The sequence below is a fragment of the Paroedura picta genome, chromosome 14 (assembly GCF_049243985.1).
Source record: "Paroedura picta isolate Pp20150507F chromosome 14, Ppicta_v3.0, whole genome shotgun sequence".
NCBI classification, from domain to species: Eukaryota; Metazoa; Chordata; class Lepidosauria; order Squamata; family Gekkonidae; genus Paroedura; species Paroedura picta.
This window is the reverse complement of record NC_135382.1, coordinates 8356651-8375333: the sequence shown is the minus strand read 5'-3', so window position 1 is coordinate 8375333 and position 18683 is coordinate 8356651. Positions and strand designations below refer to the sequence as shown.

The following is an 18683-nucleotide window of genomic DNA, read 5'->3' as shown; positions in this document are numbered from 1 at the left end:
AAATTGCATGAGGATCTGTTATCCTGTCCTATCAGATATGATCCCTGGCAAACCATCTGCAAAACTTCAGTAAGATCTGCTTCTTCTAATCACCTACCACTAATAAGCAAATGGGTTCAGTTATTTGCCTTGTTATATTAAGCAGCAGAGAATTACATGCTAGCAACAGGGATTATGTTGATCTTATGCACAAATTAGGTGTAGTCTTCTGATGTTTCCAGTATTGTAACTGTGGCAACTACAGATTCAGGTGGCCATGTTGGCCTGAAGCAACAGAACAAAGTTAGAGCCCAGTGACACCTTTAAGACCCATAAAGATTAATTCTTCCAAAGTGTGCATGCACATGAAGGCTTATACCTAGAATGAAATCTCATACCCATATTGCTGGACAGTCTTTCACAGCTTTCATAATTGCCACTGGACTCAAACTTTGTTCTGTGGCAATTCTGAAAGCTATGAAAGACTGTTCAACAAATCAATGCCCCTATATCTTCAAGTATTAGATGACTATTCCCTAAAAACGGCCTTTCTCCTTGCGAGCCTAAATATCTTCCCTTCAAACCTATCAAGAGGCCACTTCCTTCAAATCCCTCGAAATGAGAGAAGTTGTCTGCATGGGTGCCATGTACCAGATTCCATTAACCACTTATTATTCAACTGCCCCAAATTTCAGATATTCCATCATTATCTGGGGGGGGGGGGTTTATGGGAAAACTGAAGTACCTGTGCATCGATGAGAAACATCTAGTGAAAATGTTGTTGAGTGTAAAGGAGCCTTCTCAAATAGTGGACCTTGCAAAAATTCAGTCAATTATCTCAAGAACAAATCTATCTCTGCTGCAGATTGGCTGTACGACGTAAGATTTTATTACTGCTGTCCATATTACTGTTTGTCCATATGTCTATGCCAGGAATTTGTTTCTGTTTTAAATTTTGCTTTATGTACATCAAATCTTATGCCAATAAAGGTATCTGAATCTCTGAATCTGACTGTCCAACAATGCTTAGGAAACCCATCCTTGACTCAACACAGAAAACCACCCTTTATATTCAAAACCTGCATGATAAGGTGAATAATTATTTAACAACTAGTCGAAAAGCCCGTTCGTAAGAACAGGGTTTGAAAGGGTCACACCCGGGGCGGCAGCAAGGGCTTTCCATGGCCTCCCCCACCCTCAGCAGGATGGCTTCCCAAAGGCCTTGAAAGAACACCCGGGGCCTCGGTGAGGCCTTTGCATGCCTTTGGGAAGCGCTCCCTCCCCCCCCCCACTCCCCCTCGGCCAGATGGCTTCCCAAAGGCCTTGAAAGCACACCCGGGGCTTGTGCGAGGCCTTTGCAGGCCTATGGGAAGTGCTCCCCCCCAGCTGGGCCTCTTACCTGGGGCCCTGCAAGTGGAGTGGAGGAGTCACCGACTGGCTGACTGTAGCAGCCAGGCATGTCTGTGAGGCAAGGGGTGAGGGCGTGATGAGGGAGGATGGGAGCTGTAGGGGCAGGGCCAATCAGAGTGCAGCTGGCTGCACCCTGATTGGCCCTGGAGAGGCTGGACAGTCTGAGGCCCAAGGCTGTTTCACAATTATTAAAAGATAAAGGTAAAGGTATCCTCTGTGCAAGCACCGGGTCATGTCTGACCCTCGGGGTGACACCCTCTAGCATTTTCATGGCAGACTCAATACAGGGTGGTTTGCCAGTGCCTTCCCCAGTCATTACCGTTTACCCCCCAGCATATCTGCTTCCTTACCACTCTGTGCCACAAGAGACTCTTCACAATTATTAAGAGGCACCAAATGGATCAGATAAGATGTTAAAAAAGCAGATCATATTTCTATTAGGAGTAAAAATTAACTGGTAAGAAAATTATGAACTCTAAAGCCAAAGATTCCACTTATGTGGATCTTAAGTTCTAATCCTATATATTGCCCTAATAAAGCTGTCTGAGTGTGCTACTATGTATTTATAGGCATACATAATATATGCAATCTAAGTGCTGCTATAGCCACATATTACTTGGGGGAAAAAAGTTCTCTACATGCAACACCTTGAAACAAAAAGGAAAGAACAACTTAATATCCAAATTTCACTAGTTGTTCCATAGTGGCACCTTTAAGACCAATACAACATCACTGAAGAAGTGTGCACACACACGAAAGCTCATACTTTTAATAAAACTGTGTTGGTCTTCAAGGTGCCACTAGACTCAAAATTTGTTCTGCTGCTTCAGACCAACACAACTTCCCACTTGAATCTATCATTTCACAGTGTCACTGAGATTGTTTTTTTTTAGAAAAAAAGAGAAGATAAAGTGGAATTGCTAGCTATGCAGGCACTGTAAATGAAAACCCAAAAGGGGCAGGGCAATTTCCTGTGCCAAGCAGGCAAAAGAGCAAGGCCAGACCTCTACACAACTTCACAACATCTTTCTTCCTGTGCTTTAAGCATCACGCGACAGGGCCCAATTGCCTTCTGCAGAGTCAGCAAAGTTTCTAAAAGAAAGAACGCAGATGATAATGCTGACTGAGCGTGGCTTGTTCGTGTAAGGGAGACGAGGGAAACGGGATAACAGAGCATTTCAAAATTAGTCTCATGCATTGTTTTGTATATGACCATCTATTGCTATCTTGGCCAACAGTCACAGATTAGGAGGAATGCACATCATCAACTTTCTACCTATTTAGTAATGAGCAGTAGCATACATGTTTGCCATCTGTCTCTGATGTTGAAGGATCCAAGACGTTATCGTCCTCTTCAACAGTTTCCTTCACATCCGGCTCTTCCATGAACACGGGCTTCTCTTGAAGTATCCACTTCCTGTAGACCTTCACTACCTTCTCCGTTGATGATATCTCTGATGAGGGCAGTAAAAAAGCCTAAAATGTTGACAGGAAGCCTGAGTGATAAGTCATGGAAATGAAACGGTGTACCGGGAAAGACAGAAAGCGTATTGTAGGTCATTTAAAGCAGCCCTTTCTATCACGGTAAAATCCACCCCACCAAAAGCATGCACAGGAGTTGATGCTCTTAGGCATGTCACCACTTTAACCCACCCAGCTAATGTGCAAGTAAATTGTAACCTTAAAGAAAACAAATTGTCATTATGTGAAAATGATGTAATAAAACTGCAGCTGGAGTGAAAGCAAGCCAGGGATGACGAAAGACACTGAATGGGAAGAGGAACCAGGACATGGGTTTTTGCAGATGAAGAAACAAAGAACAGAAGGATTAGTTCTCAAAAATGCACAGCCTGTTGTATCTGTTAACACCCATTAAAACCAGAACAAGATGGGTAGCCATGTTAGTCTGTCTATAGCTGTAGGTCTTATTTTACTGCCTATAATAGTAGAAAAGATCAGGAGTCCAGTAGCACCTTAAAGATTAACAAAATTTGTGGCAATCACTGAAGAAGTGAGCCATGACTCAAGAAAGCTCATCCCCTGCAACAAATTTTGCTGGTCTTTAAGGTGCTCCTGGACTCTTGCTCTTTTCTCTTATGAATTGCTTAGGGACCAACTCCCACTGAACACAACAGCAGTTACCTCCATGTAGACAAACATAAGGGCCTGAATCCCATGATGGATTTCTGCAGGCAGAAGGAGGGGGGGGGGGTTCCATCTATTTCCACTTTCCACTGTGCCCCCCCCCCCCCAGTGCTGTTCCTGAGGTCCCCTCTCCTCCACTAGGAGCATTGGAAGGGGGGGGGGTATTTCGGGCTGCAACAGGGAGTAATAAAGTTGTATTCCATGGATAGGAATTCCTTCTGTGCTAGATCCAACCTAGGAGCTGCATGTAAATTAAATGCAGGCACGCAACTCAGATAACCAATCCATAACACACAGCAGATGAACGAGTGGTGTCATGCTACAATTCCATTGTGCTGGCAGGGGCCAATGGTAATTGTTGGCCATGGACCTCTGGAGAGCTAGTTTGGACACCCTTGTTTTATAACATGGGGACTGGCCTATCCTGCTGAGGAGCCCCATGTTCTCAAGGCGATTCACAGATCTCAAGAAAGAGGGAGGTGCCCTAAGTGCTAGTCACTGATAGTTGTGGCTTGCTGCATGAAACTGTACAAGGGTGAGGTTAAATTACTATCCTTCATCTTTGTCTCAGAAGAGGACAGCTTAACATCTTTGTCTCAGAAGAGGACAGTTAACAATATTCCAACCTATTAATTAATCCCAGCTGTGGAGGCTTTGCTCTCGTGGCATCCTGATTACTGAAAGTCTTTCCTGCACGCCATCCATTCAGTGCCCTTCTAGTACCAGATGTACAGGATTGCACACACATACACAATAGCAATAGGAGCATGTTTTTAGAACTATGTTTTGCTATTCTGAAGTTGCTATTTTAAAATCTGATTAGTTATTTTTAGCATTGTTATTATCGTTTTAACTAGACAGCAAAGTTCTAGGCTCCTTCAAGTACCAAATTTAATAGAAAGCATAGTACAATTAAATCAGAGTCCAGTGGCACCTTTAAAACCAACAAAGATTTATTCAAGGCGTGAGAGTGCAAGCACTCTTCCTCAGACTATGAACTACCATCATGACAGTGGGAATATAGTCTGACAAAGAGTGCTTGCACTTGAAAGCCCACACCTTGAATCAATCTTTGTTGGTCTTAAAGGTGATTTTATTGTGCTACTTCAGACCAACATGGCTACCCATTTGAATCTATTGTTTGTTTGTTTGTTTATTTATTTATTATATTTATATGCCGCCCTCCCCAGAGGTTCAGGACGGTTTACATAAGAACAAAGAACAATACATAAAACAGTCTATAAACATGTGAATAACCTTACAATAATATCTAGAAAGCATATTGTGAGAAACTAAAATCAACTGTGAGAAACTAGAATCAACTATCAAACTAGGTTACTCTGACTATCCCTGAACTAATTGGAAGCAATTCTGTTTGGGTCCTGAGCACTCATGAACTGTCCTCAATCTGAATTTGATGAAGGCATTCATCTGTTGCCTCTCCAGAAGAAGTGTTTGTGGCATCTCACAATGGTCACGGGGACACTCTTTCAGGTACGTGCAATCCCTTCCAGCACAGGTTGACTTCTTGTCCCTTGAGGAGCTCTGTTTCAACAATTTGGACTAGGATTCATTTGATTGTCACTCAACCATCCTAACTCTCCAACCACTCTGTGGACAATGGACCTAAGGAGAATTCATCCTTACAAGGAAAGCTCCCTAGAATGTTGTAAATTATCAACAACTTAAAAAGTTTAGAATTCTGGCAGAGCCCAGCATAAATGATTGAGTTAAAGAGTCAACAGGCAGAGACTTTGAGATGCAATTAAAAAAAACCCAGAAAGACTGATTTGATTTGAATGCAACATAATGCCAGTGTCAGGATCCTGGGAGAGGAGCTCAACTGGCGATCCCCAACAGTGACAAAACCAAGACCATGCCAAGCAGTCCATGGCAAGGTCACTCTTTACTGAGGATTTCAACAGAGCAGGCATCTTCTTCAGGAAACACACAGGGTTGTTGGTCAAGACAAGGCACAAAGAGAGGAACGGGGTTTTTAACTACTTGGGCCCCGCCCCCTAAGCCGAATGTGGGAAAGCTGGTTCTCACAAACACGATTGTTTGATCAGCAAAGCTGCGAAACGAGGAGACAGGCAGTCTATACTCCTTCCCAGATTCCTCCCCAGCTGTGCTGTCCTTGGGAGCTGGGATGTTTACAGCCTCCAACATAACATTGGCCAGAGTAGGGCTTCAAGGGGAAACTGAGCTACACTAAAAAAACAAAGAATGCATGACAGAGAAAAGGGGGGTCAAATGCCAAGGATCTGGCATGGCTAGTCTAGGAGGAAACTGGAGGTTTTGGCATGGCACGCAACAGCCAGGTACCTAAGAATCATCTCCTTCCATGGCCTTCACTGAGGAGACCTCGGCAGTTGAGATAACAAAATAATCTATAATATTTGCACCTCTTATGCTAATGTAGGTATAATCTCGCTTCGAAGTAAGTGCACACACCCAACACTAACCTGGCGAAACACTTCATTGACAAAATTGATGTAGCCTCGTGTAGACAAGAGGACTTGCTGCACCATCTCATAGACGGCCCGATGCTGCTCCTCAATGCTGCAGAAGTTGGAATCGCTGAGCCTCCTCTCGGGCAAGAGGTTGTGATTTGAATGGCCTTTCTCTGGATCTGATGGGACGGTGCTCTGCATTTCAGGGTTTTTATCTTGCACTGAGCTGCCCACAGTCTTCAATACAAGTGAGAAAGGAAGAAGAAATGTTTTTTTTAATACAGCCGCCTTCCCTTCTTCTCCCCACAACAGGCACCCTGTGAGGTAGGTGGGGCTGAGAGCCCTGATATTACTGCAGTGTGAGAACAGCACTATCAGGGCTGTGATGAGCCTCAGGTAACCCAGCTGGCAGGAAGTGGAGGAGTAGGTTATCAAACCCAAATCTTCAGATTAGAATGAAACATTGGACTCACCTGAGGGTTTCTTCTCTTCAGAGGGGCAAAGTCATCCAGGTGGCTGGTCACACTTTTGCTCGCTTAGGTAGGTAGGGCAGTTGGTATGCAAACTGACTGCAGCTTGCCTTCCAATGACCAGAGCCTGCCCTTCCAGTACTGCTCAAGTCCTTCTGCGCACCTGGTCCAGTGTCAGGCTATTCTTATCTGTCCATCAAAGGATCTCTGCCTCAGATATGTCGGTCCCTGTTGCATATGACTGCTACCAGCTGGGCGCTGTGTTGGTATATGGCTGCCAGAGACTGAGCAATGTACCTTTCTTTTTTGGCCTCCTTGGGTGGGAAGTGGATGACTTTGCCCCACTGAAGAGAAGAAACCCTCAGGGGAATCCAATGATTCATTCACCTTCAGTGGGACCGAAGTCATCCAGGTGGATAGCTATGACCATGCTGCCCACCAGGTTGGGAACAGGATGTCAGAATCTCAAGACTTGTGGTAATTGGTCAAAAACTCGGCCAAATGCTGCTACTTCTACGTCCATCTGGTCAATGTGACAGTGCTTGACAAAAGTCGGAAAGGAAGTCCACAAGCCTGGCATATCTCTGACACCGGAGTGTGGGACGACAATGCAGCCGATGTGGAATGAGCTGTGATCCGTCCCAGATATAGGTCAGGCTGAGGTTATAACCATGAAGGCCACCTTCCAGGAGAGGAATTTGAGTTCCACTTGTCATATGGGCTTCAATGATGGCTTAGTGAAAGTGCACAAGACAGTTGGTAAACTCCAAGTAGGGAATCGATGTTGTAATGGGGGGGTCCAACAGTTTTATGCCTTTGACTAACTGTCGAATGTGTTAGCTGCCCAGGAAGATGATTTTTCCAAGCCCAGAGCAGCAGTGATGGCTGCGAGGTACCGCTTCAATGTGTTAGCCTTTAGGCCTTGCTTCCTGCCCTTGTATGAGAAGTGGATGATGTCCCTGCATGATGGGTTTGTAAGCATTACCCCTCAACGCTTTGCCCACCTTGAGAAGATGGTACACATTTGGCTATATATCTGTCTGGTTGAGGGCCTCCTGGCCAGTACCATGACTTCGGGTGAGAACCCCAAACCACATAACATGCACCACTCAATCTCCACACTTTCAGTTCTGAGTCCAGGTGAGGAACGGGCTCTTGGAATACAAGGTTCCTCTCAGGGGGAAATCTTCATGGTAGGTGAGATGTCCACTGATCATCTGGACCAGTTTCAAGAACCATGGACACCTGAACCAATGTAGAGCAATGATTATCACTTCGGCTTTTTCCCTCCTGACTCTGTTGAGCAGCCTGCTGATGAGTGGTAGCGGGGGAAAGGCATACAAAAGGCCATGTGGTCATGGGAAGCTCAAGGTGTCCTCACCCTCTGCTGCCTTGTTGAAGAAGCAGGACAGGAATCACAGTATTTGTGCATTTCTGCATGTCGCTAGCAGGTCCATCACAGGGACCCCGATCTATGTGAATATCTCTCAGTTCAGGCTCCACTCGCCCAGGTCCTGTTGGCTGAGCCAGTCTCCCTGTCCATTTGCTTGGCCTCGAAGGTGCTCTGCCCGCAGGTAAACCTGCCTACCTGAGTGAGCAGAGGCATGACCTAACCACCTGGATGACTTTGGCCCCCCTGACGGACTTGCTGCAACTGATTAACCTGTCTGGTAATATGCTGGGAGGAAAGGGCTGAAGAGCACCAAGTCATCCCACCCCCCATAACTGTAGCTGGAACTAGGGTTGTGTGCGCCAGTGTCCAAATCAGCCGTTTCAGGCTGATGCAGCCAGCACTGCGACACCGGGGGGGGGGGGGGAGGCGCGGGCACTGGTGCATTAGTTGGCGCATACACGCAGGAGTGGAGCTCCGCACCTGCATGTGTGCGCCAAGTTGCGCACTGGCACCTGCCCCTCCCTTCCCCCCCCCACGGCACTGGCTATGTCAGCCTAGAATGGCCGATTCTGACACCGCCGCACACAACCCTAGTTGGAACAGAAAGATATTTCTTTAAAAAGCATGACAGAGCTATTGTCAAGGGCTGCACCAAAACAGCCAATAAATGCTTCAAAATCATTCCACTTTTTGATTCATGCAATAACTGCAATCATGAAGACACCATTCTCTTGACCAGTGCATGAGATCTGGTATACTCTACAGCCTTCCTGGTTTCAGCAGCAAGGCCAATTTAACTTTTTTCCCCTGGAACTGGATGGAGAGCAGCAGTGTCTTTTGCTGTCTTCTTACCAGCACTATTTGGTAGCTATTGAAAGAAGCAGCTGTTTTCATCCCTGACACACGAACCAACCAGAGGTGAGGACAGACCTAACCTTCACAGCAGATTCTTCATCTGCTGTGTGAGCTCTGCTTCCAGTCAGGCTACTTCCATTGCAACAACTGTAAGACCAGACAGGAGAGTGCTTATGTATGGCGCACCTCTGGAACTAATAAGGTTTACTTGAAACAGCTCTGTCACAAGTGTCAGAAAGGCTTCAATCCTGATAAAGGAGAAGCAATTATATGCCAAGGCTCGTTGTTCCTGCCCCCAGAAAAGGAACATTGACCTCAACAGGCCCCACCGTCAAGAGTTGTGTGGCCGCTGCAAAGGCAAGAGACTGTCTTATGACAATACCTACAAGCTTCAAATTGTCTAATCTTTGTTGGTCTTAAAGATGCTACTGGACTCTGATTTTATTGTCTAATCTGTTTGTCTTCTTCCTAATATGGCTGGTCTGTGTTGGCACTATGCACTTTGATACCCGGTTTTGACTTTCGGCTTTGGACCTGGCATTGGATAACAGATTAAAAGTCTTGCCCACACACCAATTGCCTGCTGGACTCGCTCCCTCTCTTCAGGTTTATCCACCTTTAACAAAAGACACTGTTCTACACAACAGGGGCAGCCAGTCTTATTGTCGCTCAACAAGTGCTGCCTGGAACTGACATTTGGTTGAACAAAATGGGAGAATTGTTAACGATGGCAAAGCTAACGAGTTTATTGCACAGAGAACCTTTTGATGTATTTGCAGAATACTGGAATTGTTTTTTTAGGATATCAGAAAAGAATGCAAATGCTTTTCTATTTAGAAAGTTTTAAAATGTTTTAAAATTAATTTATGATAATGTATTTCTGCAGGTGAAATGCAGAATACTATCAATCTGTCCTATCTCTTTTCCTTTCTCCCCTTTTCTTTTTCAAAACTGAATAAACATTCATTGGACACCCTTCTTCCCTAAGCAGGCACAGATCGCTCACTCAGGGAGATCTCCACAGGGCAGAATGGAGTCCTGTTTCCTGCTCCTCTCAAAGCTCACAGACACTGGATTGGGTCCAAACTACATTTTCCAGCAGCAAAATGGAACGGTTCTGCCTCCTCCTTCCTAATGCTGACTGCTGATTTCTACAAAATGCAGTTCCTGGGGAGCTCAGAGGAAGGGCAGGGGGGCAGGGGCCTGCAGTGAAAAGGGAAACAGATGGATTATCCAGCTAAGTCCAGATCCAACTCACTGACAAGTCAAGCCAAAGCAGAGGTATGCCCTTGAAGCCACTCCAGGGGAAAAGAGACCTGCACACACCTCCTATCTTTCCTTCCCATACTTCGTCTTTGTTCCTTAGCTTTCAGAACTGTCAAATCAAACCATATTTAAAATTGTTAAACAATACGTTTTGCACCTTTATCACAATCTTTTTGACATTTTGAAATACTTTGCAAGAATGAAATGGAAGATTTTGGAAGATAACTTGCTTTTTGCCAGGAATAACATCCTTGTGAGAATGGAGCTAACTAAGAGCCACCTGTTCCTGGCACTTACTGCTCACAGCAAATTTCCAAAATGCAGAATGTTAATATATGATGCGGCTATAAAATCTTTTTTTTTTAAAATAGCCTTTTATTTAATGGAGGCACAGGTCACAGGGGTAATGTGCACAGCATTTTATCATCTCCCTCAAGCGAGGCTACTAGGGCCCCACCTGCTCCCAGACCGTCTGGCTACAATGATCCATATGATGGTCGCCTCTAGACTGGGCTTCTGTAACTCACTCTACAGCTGGCCTGCCTTGTCCTTGACCCGGAAACTCCAGCTGGTGCAGAATGCAGCTGCTACAGTCCTAACTGGAGGTTAGTCTTGGAGGACCCACATCCAGCCAGTGCTGAGGCAGGGTGCATTGGTTACCAGTCCTAGCCCAGATCACGTTCAAGGCTCTGTTTTTGACCTTTAAGGCCATCTGCGGCTTGGGCCCAGCCTATCTGAGGGACTGCTTGTCATGCCCCCTGCAGGCACTTCATTCTGTGGGTACTAATCTGTTAGTGGTCCCCAGCCCCAGAGAGATATGCCTGGACTTGAGCCAGGCTAGGGCATTTTCGGTCCTGGCCCCAACCTGGTGGAATGAGCACTTGGGAGAACTGAGGGCCCTGGTGGAGCTGGCCTGTAAAACAGAGCTCTTCCACCAGGTCTTTGGTTGAGGCTGGGTTAGCAAGATCAGTGCCCCCCGCCCCTGGTCCCACCAAAATATTTAGCACACCCTTGTTAGCTGACTGTGGCAAGTAGGAGGGATCTTGCATTTTCAGTAAATTTTGGATTTGTGCTGTTTTTAGGGAGGGGTTTTATGGGGATATTTTACATGTAGCTCACCTTGAGTCCAAGGAGGAAGACGGGCTATAAATTTAATTAAAAAATAAAATTCTGACCCAAGGTTTGTTTTAGAAATAATATAAAGTGCAATTTAGGACATGCTTCTTTGGCAGGGGGAACCTGGTGCTGAACAGTATCGACCAAACCCTTCGCTGCTGGAAGGCCAGGGGAGCTGACTCCCCCCAGCACCACTCAGCACCATTTTCTGTGCAGGCTAGGATACGCCAAGACAGCAGTAACATCAGGCAAGTCTTAACTCAGGATGGATTCAACCCAAATGCTGGTAAGCCACTTGCTGGCAGCAACTCACACCAAAGATAAATTAAGGTTATTTGGAAATAAACAATGAATTCAGAACATACTTGAATTATTCTGGGCAAAACTTCGCCCCCATTCTTTGAGTTCTGTGTTGCTGTGAAGTATTTCTTCTCCAGAAAAAAATTCACCATCCATTTAATAAAAGCTACACGAGCAGCCATATAGGGGATCTTTGTGGTATAAACATTTTCATTGTTACAAGTTGTACTGATATATGCTGGCTTGGGTCGCAGGCCAGGGATGTCTGTAAAACACAAAACAGGAAATATTTTATCGGACCTAATACAGTGGAAGTTCAGGATGTCACTTTTCTATTCTGTTGAAAAAATTAAACCAGTTATTCACATATAAATGCACATACAGTATCTACAGCACCCTTTCTCAACTTTTTTACTGTTGAGAAACCCCTGAAACATTGATCAGGCTTTGAGAAATCCCAGAAGAGGCGCCATCATGCAGAATATGGTAGGGAAGCAGAGCTGTGGACATGCCCACCCAAAGCCCTTCCTCTTCCCACCCCCTCCAGGCCCATCACTGGCCTTTTTGGGAGGGGAGAAGAACAGGTCAACATAATCATATATGATCATATTATTTGATAACCGTTTAACTAATTTAAAAATACATTAAAAAATTAACTCCCACCCATTTGGGAAACACTTCACAAAGCCCTAGTTGAGCAAGCCTGATCTACAACACTGAGATGAAACATTTGATGAGTCACATTGCAAGTCTAATCTAAGGGAGAAGGAAAATCACTATTTGCAGATGTAAGTTGACAGAGTGCAATAATACTTCTCAACTTTTCCAGCATTCCATTTCCCAGCAATTTTATAATTATTACTAGTAATCAAGCCCGCTGTAATCACAATACAGCGAGCGCTAGGCAAGGAAGCCCCCGGCAGCCGCACGCAGTGCGGCTGGCGGGAGCTCCCTTGCTGGCGGCCTGACGTGTCAGAGGCGTTTTGCGCCTCTCGACACATCAGGCCACCGGCAAGGGAGCAACTGTGAGCCGCAGGGCGGGAATCGGAGAGGCCAATCGGCAGGCGCTTTGCGCCTGCCGATTGGCCCCACCAATGGTCTGTCCGGAGGAAGGGGGCAATCAGCCCCCTTCCTCATCCCGGACAGAGCCCACCCTAACTCCTCCCCCTAAGCCATTATGGCTTTATTTAGGCGGGGTTAGGATAAAGGCAACAATCTTATGCAATTTTACTTAGGAATACATTTCACTGACTTCATTATTATCAATAGCCTAATTCTTAGAATAATCAGTTAGATGTGTCTTCCTGATCCCATCTACGGTCCAAACCGCACTAGTAATTTTTTGCAAGCATCACAACTTTAATGCTTCTTTCCACGGAGTGTCGGCTGAATCCTTGCTCAGTGGTCCGCAAACCTTCCGGTTGCTGCGGACCGCTGCTCCGGAGTGGCAGGAGAGGGCGGCCTGGGGCACCGCGCACGCGTGGCAGCCCCAGCGCAAACGCGCGGCAGTCCGCCAAAGCGGCCGATTAGCTTGCGGCTCGGCAAGCTTCTCTCTCCCCCCCCTCCTGAAACAAGAAGCTTGCCGGGCTGCAAGCTAATCGGCCGCTTCAGCAGCCGATTTGCTTGCGGCCTGGCGAGCTTCTTGCTTCGGGGGGGGGGGGGGGCGGGAAGAGGGAACTGCGGCCCGGCGCCAAGGCCTTCACGGCCCGGCACCAGGCCGCAGCCCGCGGGTTGGGGACCACTGTCCTTGCTGGCTGAGGAATTCTGACTCGTCTGTTAACAATGCCATGTTGATGAGTCAGAAGAAATACTGTACATTTCATTTATCTCCCCCAGAGATCCAATAGATGGGATACTTGACTGGCAGTCTCCCCCCAGCTAAAAAGGCTACATAGCTACGAAGGTCTGAGAAGGCCAATAATCCAACATCTACCTGTTCTACAGGAAGGAAAGTTGCTGTTAAGACATGAGGAGTGCAGAGTGTTCTTGCATGCTCAAAATTCAACAGAGAACCATACTTGTTAGACAGTAATGCAATTTGCCCAACACCACGAATTAGGATTTCTCCATATTCCTCAGTAAACCTTCTACCTAACCAACAGGAGCAAGAGATGAGGGAAGTAATGCGGCTGCCTTAATCCTCCTGGCCTGCTTCAGCAACAAGCAACTGGTCATCTTCAAGAGTTGCAAGTGATATTTTCCAACCCAAATCAGACAGACAACTTCTAGCATTTCAGGGACATATCAGCGTTCTGGCAGGCACTTCACAGGTTTGCCAGGCATCCTTTATTTGCTGGGTATATCCTACAGGTGCTGGTATCTCTGGAGGGTGGGAGAGGCAGAAGGGGCTTTTTTATGGCTCTGAGAGAAAATTTATAGTGGTGATGAAACTTGGAAGAGGACTGAGAGAACAATCCAACTGTGCGACGGGCCAAAAGTCCGTAAGTCTTGCATTCCATGTTCAATTCAGTTACAGATGATTACAGATAATTACAAATTCCAACAAGCAATGGCAGCACACATCTTTTGCCAGGGCTTAAATTTGGATTTTAAACACACAACAGAAAACCAAATTCCCACAACAGTGTTTGCTGATCTCGAACAATGTTGAAGTAGAGAATGCAATGCGCGCTTCTAGCTGAGGAGGAGAAATGAAGCAAGTGGACTCCCCTCCAGTCACTGGCAGCATGATCAGGGCTTCTGGAGGAAGTAGGGCTGCACTGAGGATAAAACATCCATCCCCAGATCACTACTGGGAAGAACAGCTTGACCTACCACTTCAGAAATAAGCGGAGATCTATTGCATCCACATGGGACATTATATTCAAGCCTGGGCAGCTTGGAAAATGAATGCATGCTACCTTCTTCCGCTCCTAGACTTTCTGAATCAAGATTCATGTATTAGCAACTGGGAAGCTGAACTAGAGCTGAGTAACTCGTAGTCTGCCAAGGAAAAAATATGCTCCTATTTGTGTAAAAAGGCATATATCCTTGGCCAGATGCCTGGAGGCAAAAGCTGAATGGTTCCAGTGTAGTTGCATGAAGCTCAACCCCTTGGAGATGGAAGTCCTTTGGTTAGGTGGGAAAGCACAACTCCCCAGCCTCAAAACAGCACAATCGACCAAGAACCTGGGCATGATCCTTGATGCTCCCCTAACCATGGAGGCTCATCAAATCATACGAGTAGCACAGGTGGCATTTTTCTATCTCAGCCAAGCTAAACTACTAGTGCCCTATCTGCCCCAGAACACCTCGCCACAGTGATCCATGCACCAGCCACCTCTAGACTGGATTACTGCAACTTGCTCTGGTGGGCCTTCCTTTATCCCTGCTCCAGAAGCTACAATTGAAACAAAACACAGCTTCTTGTGCCCTCACCCAAAGTCCACATTACCTTAATCCTCCAGCAGCTGCACAGCTACCAATCCAATACTGGATCAGGTTTAAGATGCTAATACTCCCCTTCCTCCCAATAATTCCAATAATCTAGTGATCCCTGGCCCCAAATAACTCTGGTGGAACGAGCTCCCTAAAGAAATTAAGGCCCTACAGGAACTTGAACAATTCTGTGAGGCCTGCAAAATGGAGCTCTTTCTCCGGGTGAGGGCCATCAATCTGTCTACAACCTGGTCCCTTACCAGGCAAATCCTGACATCTAATAAAGTCCCTAACAGAAACTATTTGTTCTCTAGCTGTTGTTCCCACCCAGTTGTTACTACTGTTAGAACTGTTATGTCGTTCACTGTCCCAAATGTTACAATATACCTTTCCGCTCCCCCTGAGACATCACTGTGAGGGGCGGTACATAAATCTAATGAATGAATGAATAAATGAATAAATAAATAAAATACATGCCAAAACATAAAATAGGCTTCTGAAAATCCTTCCGTATTGATTCAAAAGATTTAAAATAATGAATACATACCAAGCACAGGTTTGTAGAGGTTGGTTAGTTTTGTAAAAGATGGAAATAAATGAGGAAGATAATACTGTCGGAACAAGGCAAAGAGAAACTTAAAGCCTGTATCACGATTCTCCTTATTCTTCCATTCCAAGCTTGCAGCCTTCACAGGAGTCAAAATAGGTTTATCATAATTACACACTAAAAATGTTATTCTTTTAAAAATAGCATCTCCAGATCTCAAGCTAGGCAGCAAACAAATATGCATCATAATGTCCCTTCAACATGACCCAGGGTACATTTTGCCCAAATAACACACAAACATGCAGCAATAAAAATTAAGAATAATGAGATTCTGATGAACCTCCACAACTGTGGGGGAGACATGAGAAACTCTGTTGCTTAGACTTGGTGCACAGGAAAATTATACTCTTGGCTAACCTTAGATGTCATGCTGGAACAAAGAGAAGGAAGACGTCTGAAGTATGTGAGGTCCTAAGCTACCTTAGTTGAAGTACGTACATTAGCAGAAACAACAGATCAACAGCAGCACAAAACCCATAGTTGACCATGGCAATAGACAAGATTTTTCTTTAAAAAATAAGTCAACCCTCAAAAGTATACACAAATGAGTCATGCTGATGAAGATCAGAATCACACAGGACTGGAAGAGACCATCCAGTCCAGCCCCACACCTTCGCAGGGACTCCTCCTAGAAGCTTCCAACAAAGGAGACTCCACAGCTCTCCAAGACAGCATATTCCATTAATGAACATGGTTTCTACTAGAACTTCCTTTCCTGTAATTTGAACCCATTGCTCCTAGTCCTTGTCTCTAAAACTGCAGTAAACTAACTGTCCCCTTCTTCAACATGATGCCAGATGAATACTGGGGAGAGGAGGAGGTTCCCCACTAATTGCCCAATAAACCCCTTTCTCTGGGACAGATATGCTGAACAGGGAAGGGCCAAGGCCTGCACCATGTATACTCACCTGGATTACCATGTATTTTAACAATATCTTAAGAAAGTAGCAAGTTGAGTCCTCGGTAATTTTTTCACCCATCGCATGTGGTAGAAGAGGTGTTATTTCCTCAGGATAAATCTTTGCTAAAAGCAGGGAAAACAAGACTTTTTGAAAAAATGTATACACAATGGCATTAACTATTTGAACTCCATCCCCAATTGTTAGCATCCAAGTCTTCCTCTTGCTAAGGGGCACTATATAGCTAGGACAGCAATAACACCCAGCCTTATATCCCTGTACCCACTTACTCTAATTAAGTGGTAGTTAATGATATTTAGACAAGTTCCTTTCAAGTCAATATCAAGGAAAGTCCAAGAGCATGCTATAAAGGTAATATAAAAATAGTATTATACTATTAGGGTATATTGGATGAAGTAATCTAGGGATAAAAATTGTTGGAGAGGCAGTGGGAAGGAGGGAACTTTTATTCATATGTGGTGGGAATGTCCAGCAATACCGAAATTCTGGGAGAAACTTTTTATAGAAACTAGTGAAATTACAAATGTGAAGTTAGAACCTTCAGTTCAATTGCTTCTCCCCAGTTTATTTCTGAATGAAAATGCTCAGTGCAAGCAGAAAACATTGGTGAACTTTCTGACTGTAGCAGCCAGAATGATAATTGCCACTAACTGGAAATACACAGATAATATTTCATTAGATAATTGGCAAAAGAAAATAAGGCAGTTTATGATTTTGGAAAAACTAACAAATAACAAAGTAATTCAAGGGGAGAAAAAGAATGAAGATTTCAATAAAATTTGGATTGAATTGGCAAATTACCTAAGGAAATTTTCAGTAATGTATGTGAACTAATATTGTAACTTGAGATATGAATTATGATTAATGGATGAAATGTAATAGATGAAATGGACATTGTTTACAGCAGTGGTCCCCAACCTGCGGGCCGCGGCCTGGCGCCGGGCCGCGGCTCCCTCTCCCCGTCCCCCCTCCGCAGTAAAAAACTTCCCAGGCCGCAAGCTTGCAGCCCAGGAAGCTTCTTATTGCGGGAGGGGGGAGAGGGAATCAGGGCCGCACATGTGTCATGCGCGGCTGAAATCGTGCATGCGCGCAAGTGCCGCGCATGCACGATTTCGGCCGTGCATGACACATGTGCGGCCCGGCACGCATGCGCAATGCGCGGGTGCACATGCACGGCAGGCGCGGGCAGTTGCCCTGCCGGTCCCCAGCCTCAAAAAGGTTGGGGACCACTGCATTAGACTATTGCTTACCTGACTATTACTTCAACCTGTCCCAGGGTACATTTTTCCCTATATCTGCCCAGCAGTGTGTGTGTGTATGTTATGTGTATGTTATTATATCCCTCCTCACTTTGTGGATTTCTTTTTTTCTGCTGCTCGGAATGTTTTTGTGTATGTGTGTTTTGCTCATTTCTATTTCTTATTAATAAAATACCTTTCCAGTTGAACTTCTGTCTGGTTTGAGAGTTCTCTTAAAGAAAAAATCCCACCACCACAGTTACCCCCCTCTTGCTCTGTCTCCTTTAACCAGAACAAATTTAGACTCCAGTGGCACTTTAAGACCAACAACGTTTTATTCAAGGGAGGAGGTTTCGTGTGCAGGCACACTTCCTCAGGTAAAATGTCAAGGAATGGAAGTAGGCAGTTTATACCTATAGGCAACTTCTTACTTCCATTCCATGAGGTTCTGCTGCTTCAGACCAACATGGCTACCCACTTGAATCTACCTCCTTTTACCAGACATACTGGGGTGGATTCTTCTACTCCACTAAGCAAAATCCACATATTTGTTTATTAAAATATTGATTCTTCACTTTTGGATCAAGATTGAAGCCTTCCTCAAATCTATGGAGCCCTCCTCGAATTTAATGGTATCTTCCATTGCAGGAAAAGCGAACCGGGATCTGAATTGCCTTGTCTTTTATATAGACGTTTTGCTATGATTATACCAATAAAAGGTATTTGAATTTGAATTTTGAAAAGCCTCACAGGTAAGAGGCAGGCTCTTTCGACTGAAGAAAGGATACTTGGAGGACACTTGGATCCATCCCAGTATATTTTTCATTAGCAGGTTTCCTGAACTGTTTCACATGTCAGTCATAGGCCTGAGGATCAGATGCAAGTGTACAGAAAGGTAGCCTATATTCAAAAAGCAGGTTAGAAATACAAAGGATTTCCCCAGAGCCACAATTCAACATGTCCCCCCCAAAACGAACATATGCAATATATTACTATGAAGGACTGGTTGCTCCACTAGTCTGTCAGGCAGGTGGGAAGAAAGGATAAGCTCTTCAAGTGGCAGGGAAGTTATATATTTGCAGTCAGTAAAAGAGCCTCCACATCCAGAAATGGTCTACCTGTTTTATCATGAGAATACATATCCTGAATCAGC

General features: G+C 45.1%; 1 protein-coding gene across 5 annotated transcripts in view; it reads right to left on the bottom strand.

Moving 5' to 3' along the window:
• RALGAPA2 (Ral GTPase activating protein catalytic subunit alpha 2) overlaps positions 1 to 18683 on the bottom strand; it is a 203763-nt gene that overhangs the window by 152904 nt on the left and 32176 nt on the right. For all 5 annotated transcript variants that reach the window (XM_077309751.1, XM_077309750.1, XM_077309748.1 and 2 more), the window contains exons 7-11: positions 16281 to 16396; positions 15313 to 15451; positions 11453 to 11652; positions 6000 to 6224; positions 2692 to 2865 (exon numbers count right to left, since the gene is read on the bottom strand). In XM_077309751.1, the coding sequence (XP_077165866.1) occupies positions 2692 to 2865; positions 6000 to 6224; positions 11453 to 11652; positions 15313 to 15451; positions 16281 to 16396 (854 nt within the window). The remainder of the gene's footprint in view (positions 1 to 2691; positions 2866 to 5999; positions 6225 to 11452; positions 11653 to 15312; positions 15452 to 16280; positions 16397 to 18683) is intronic.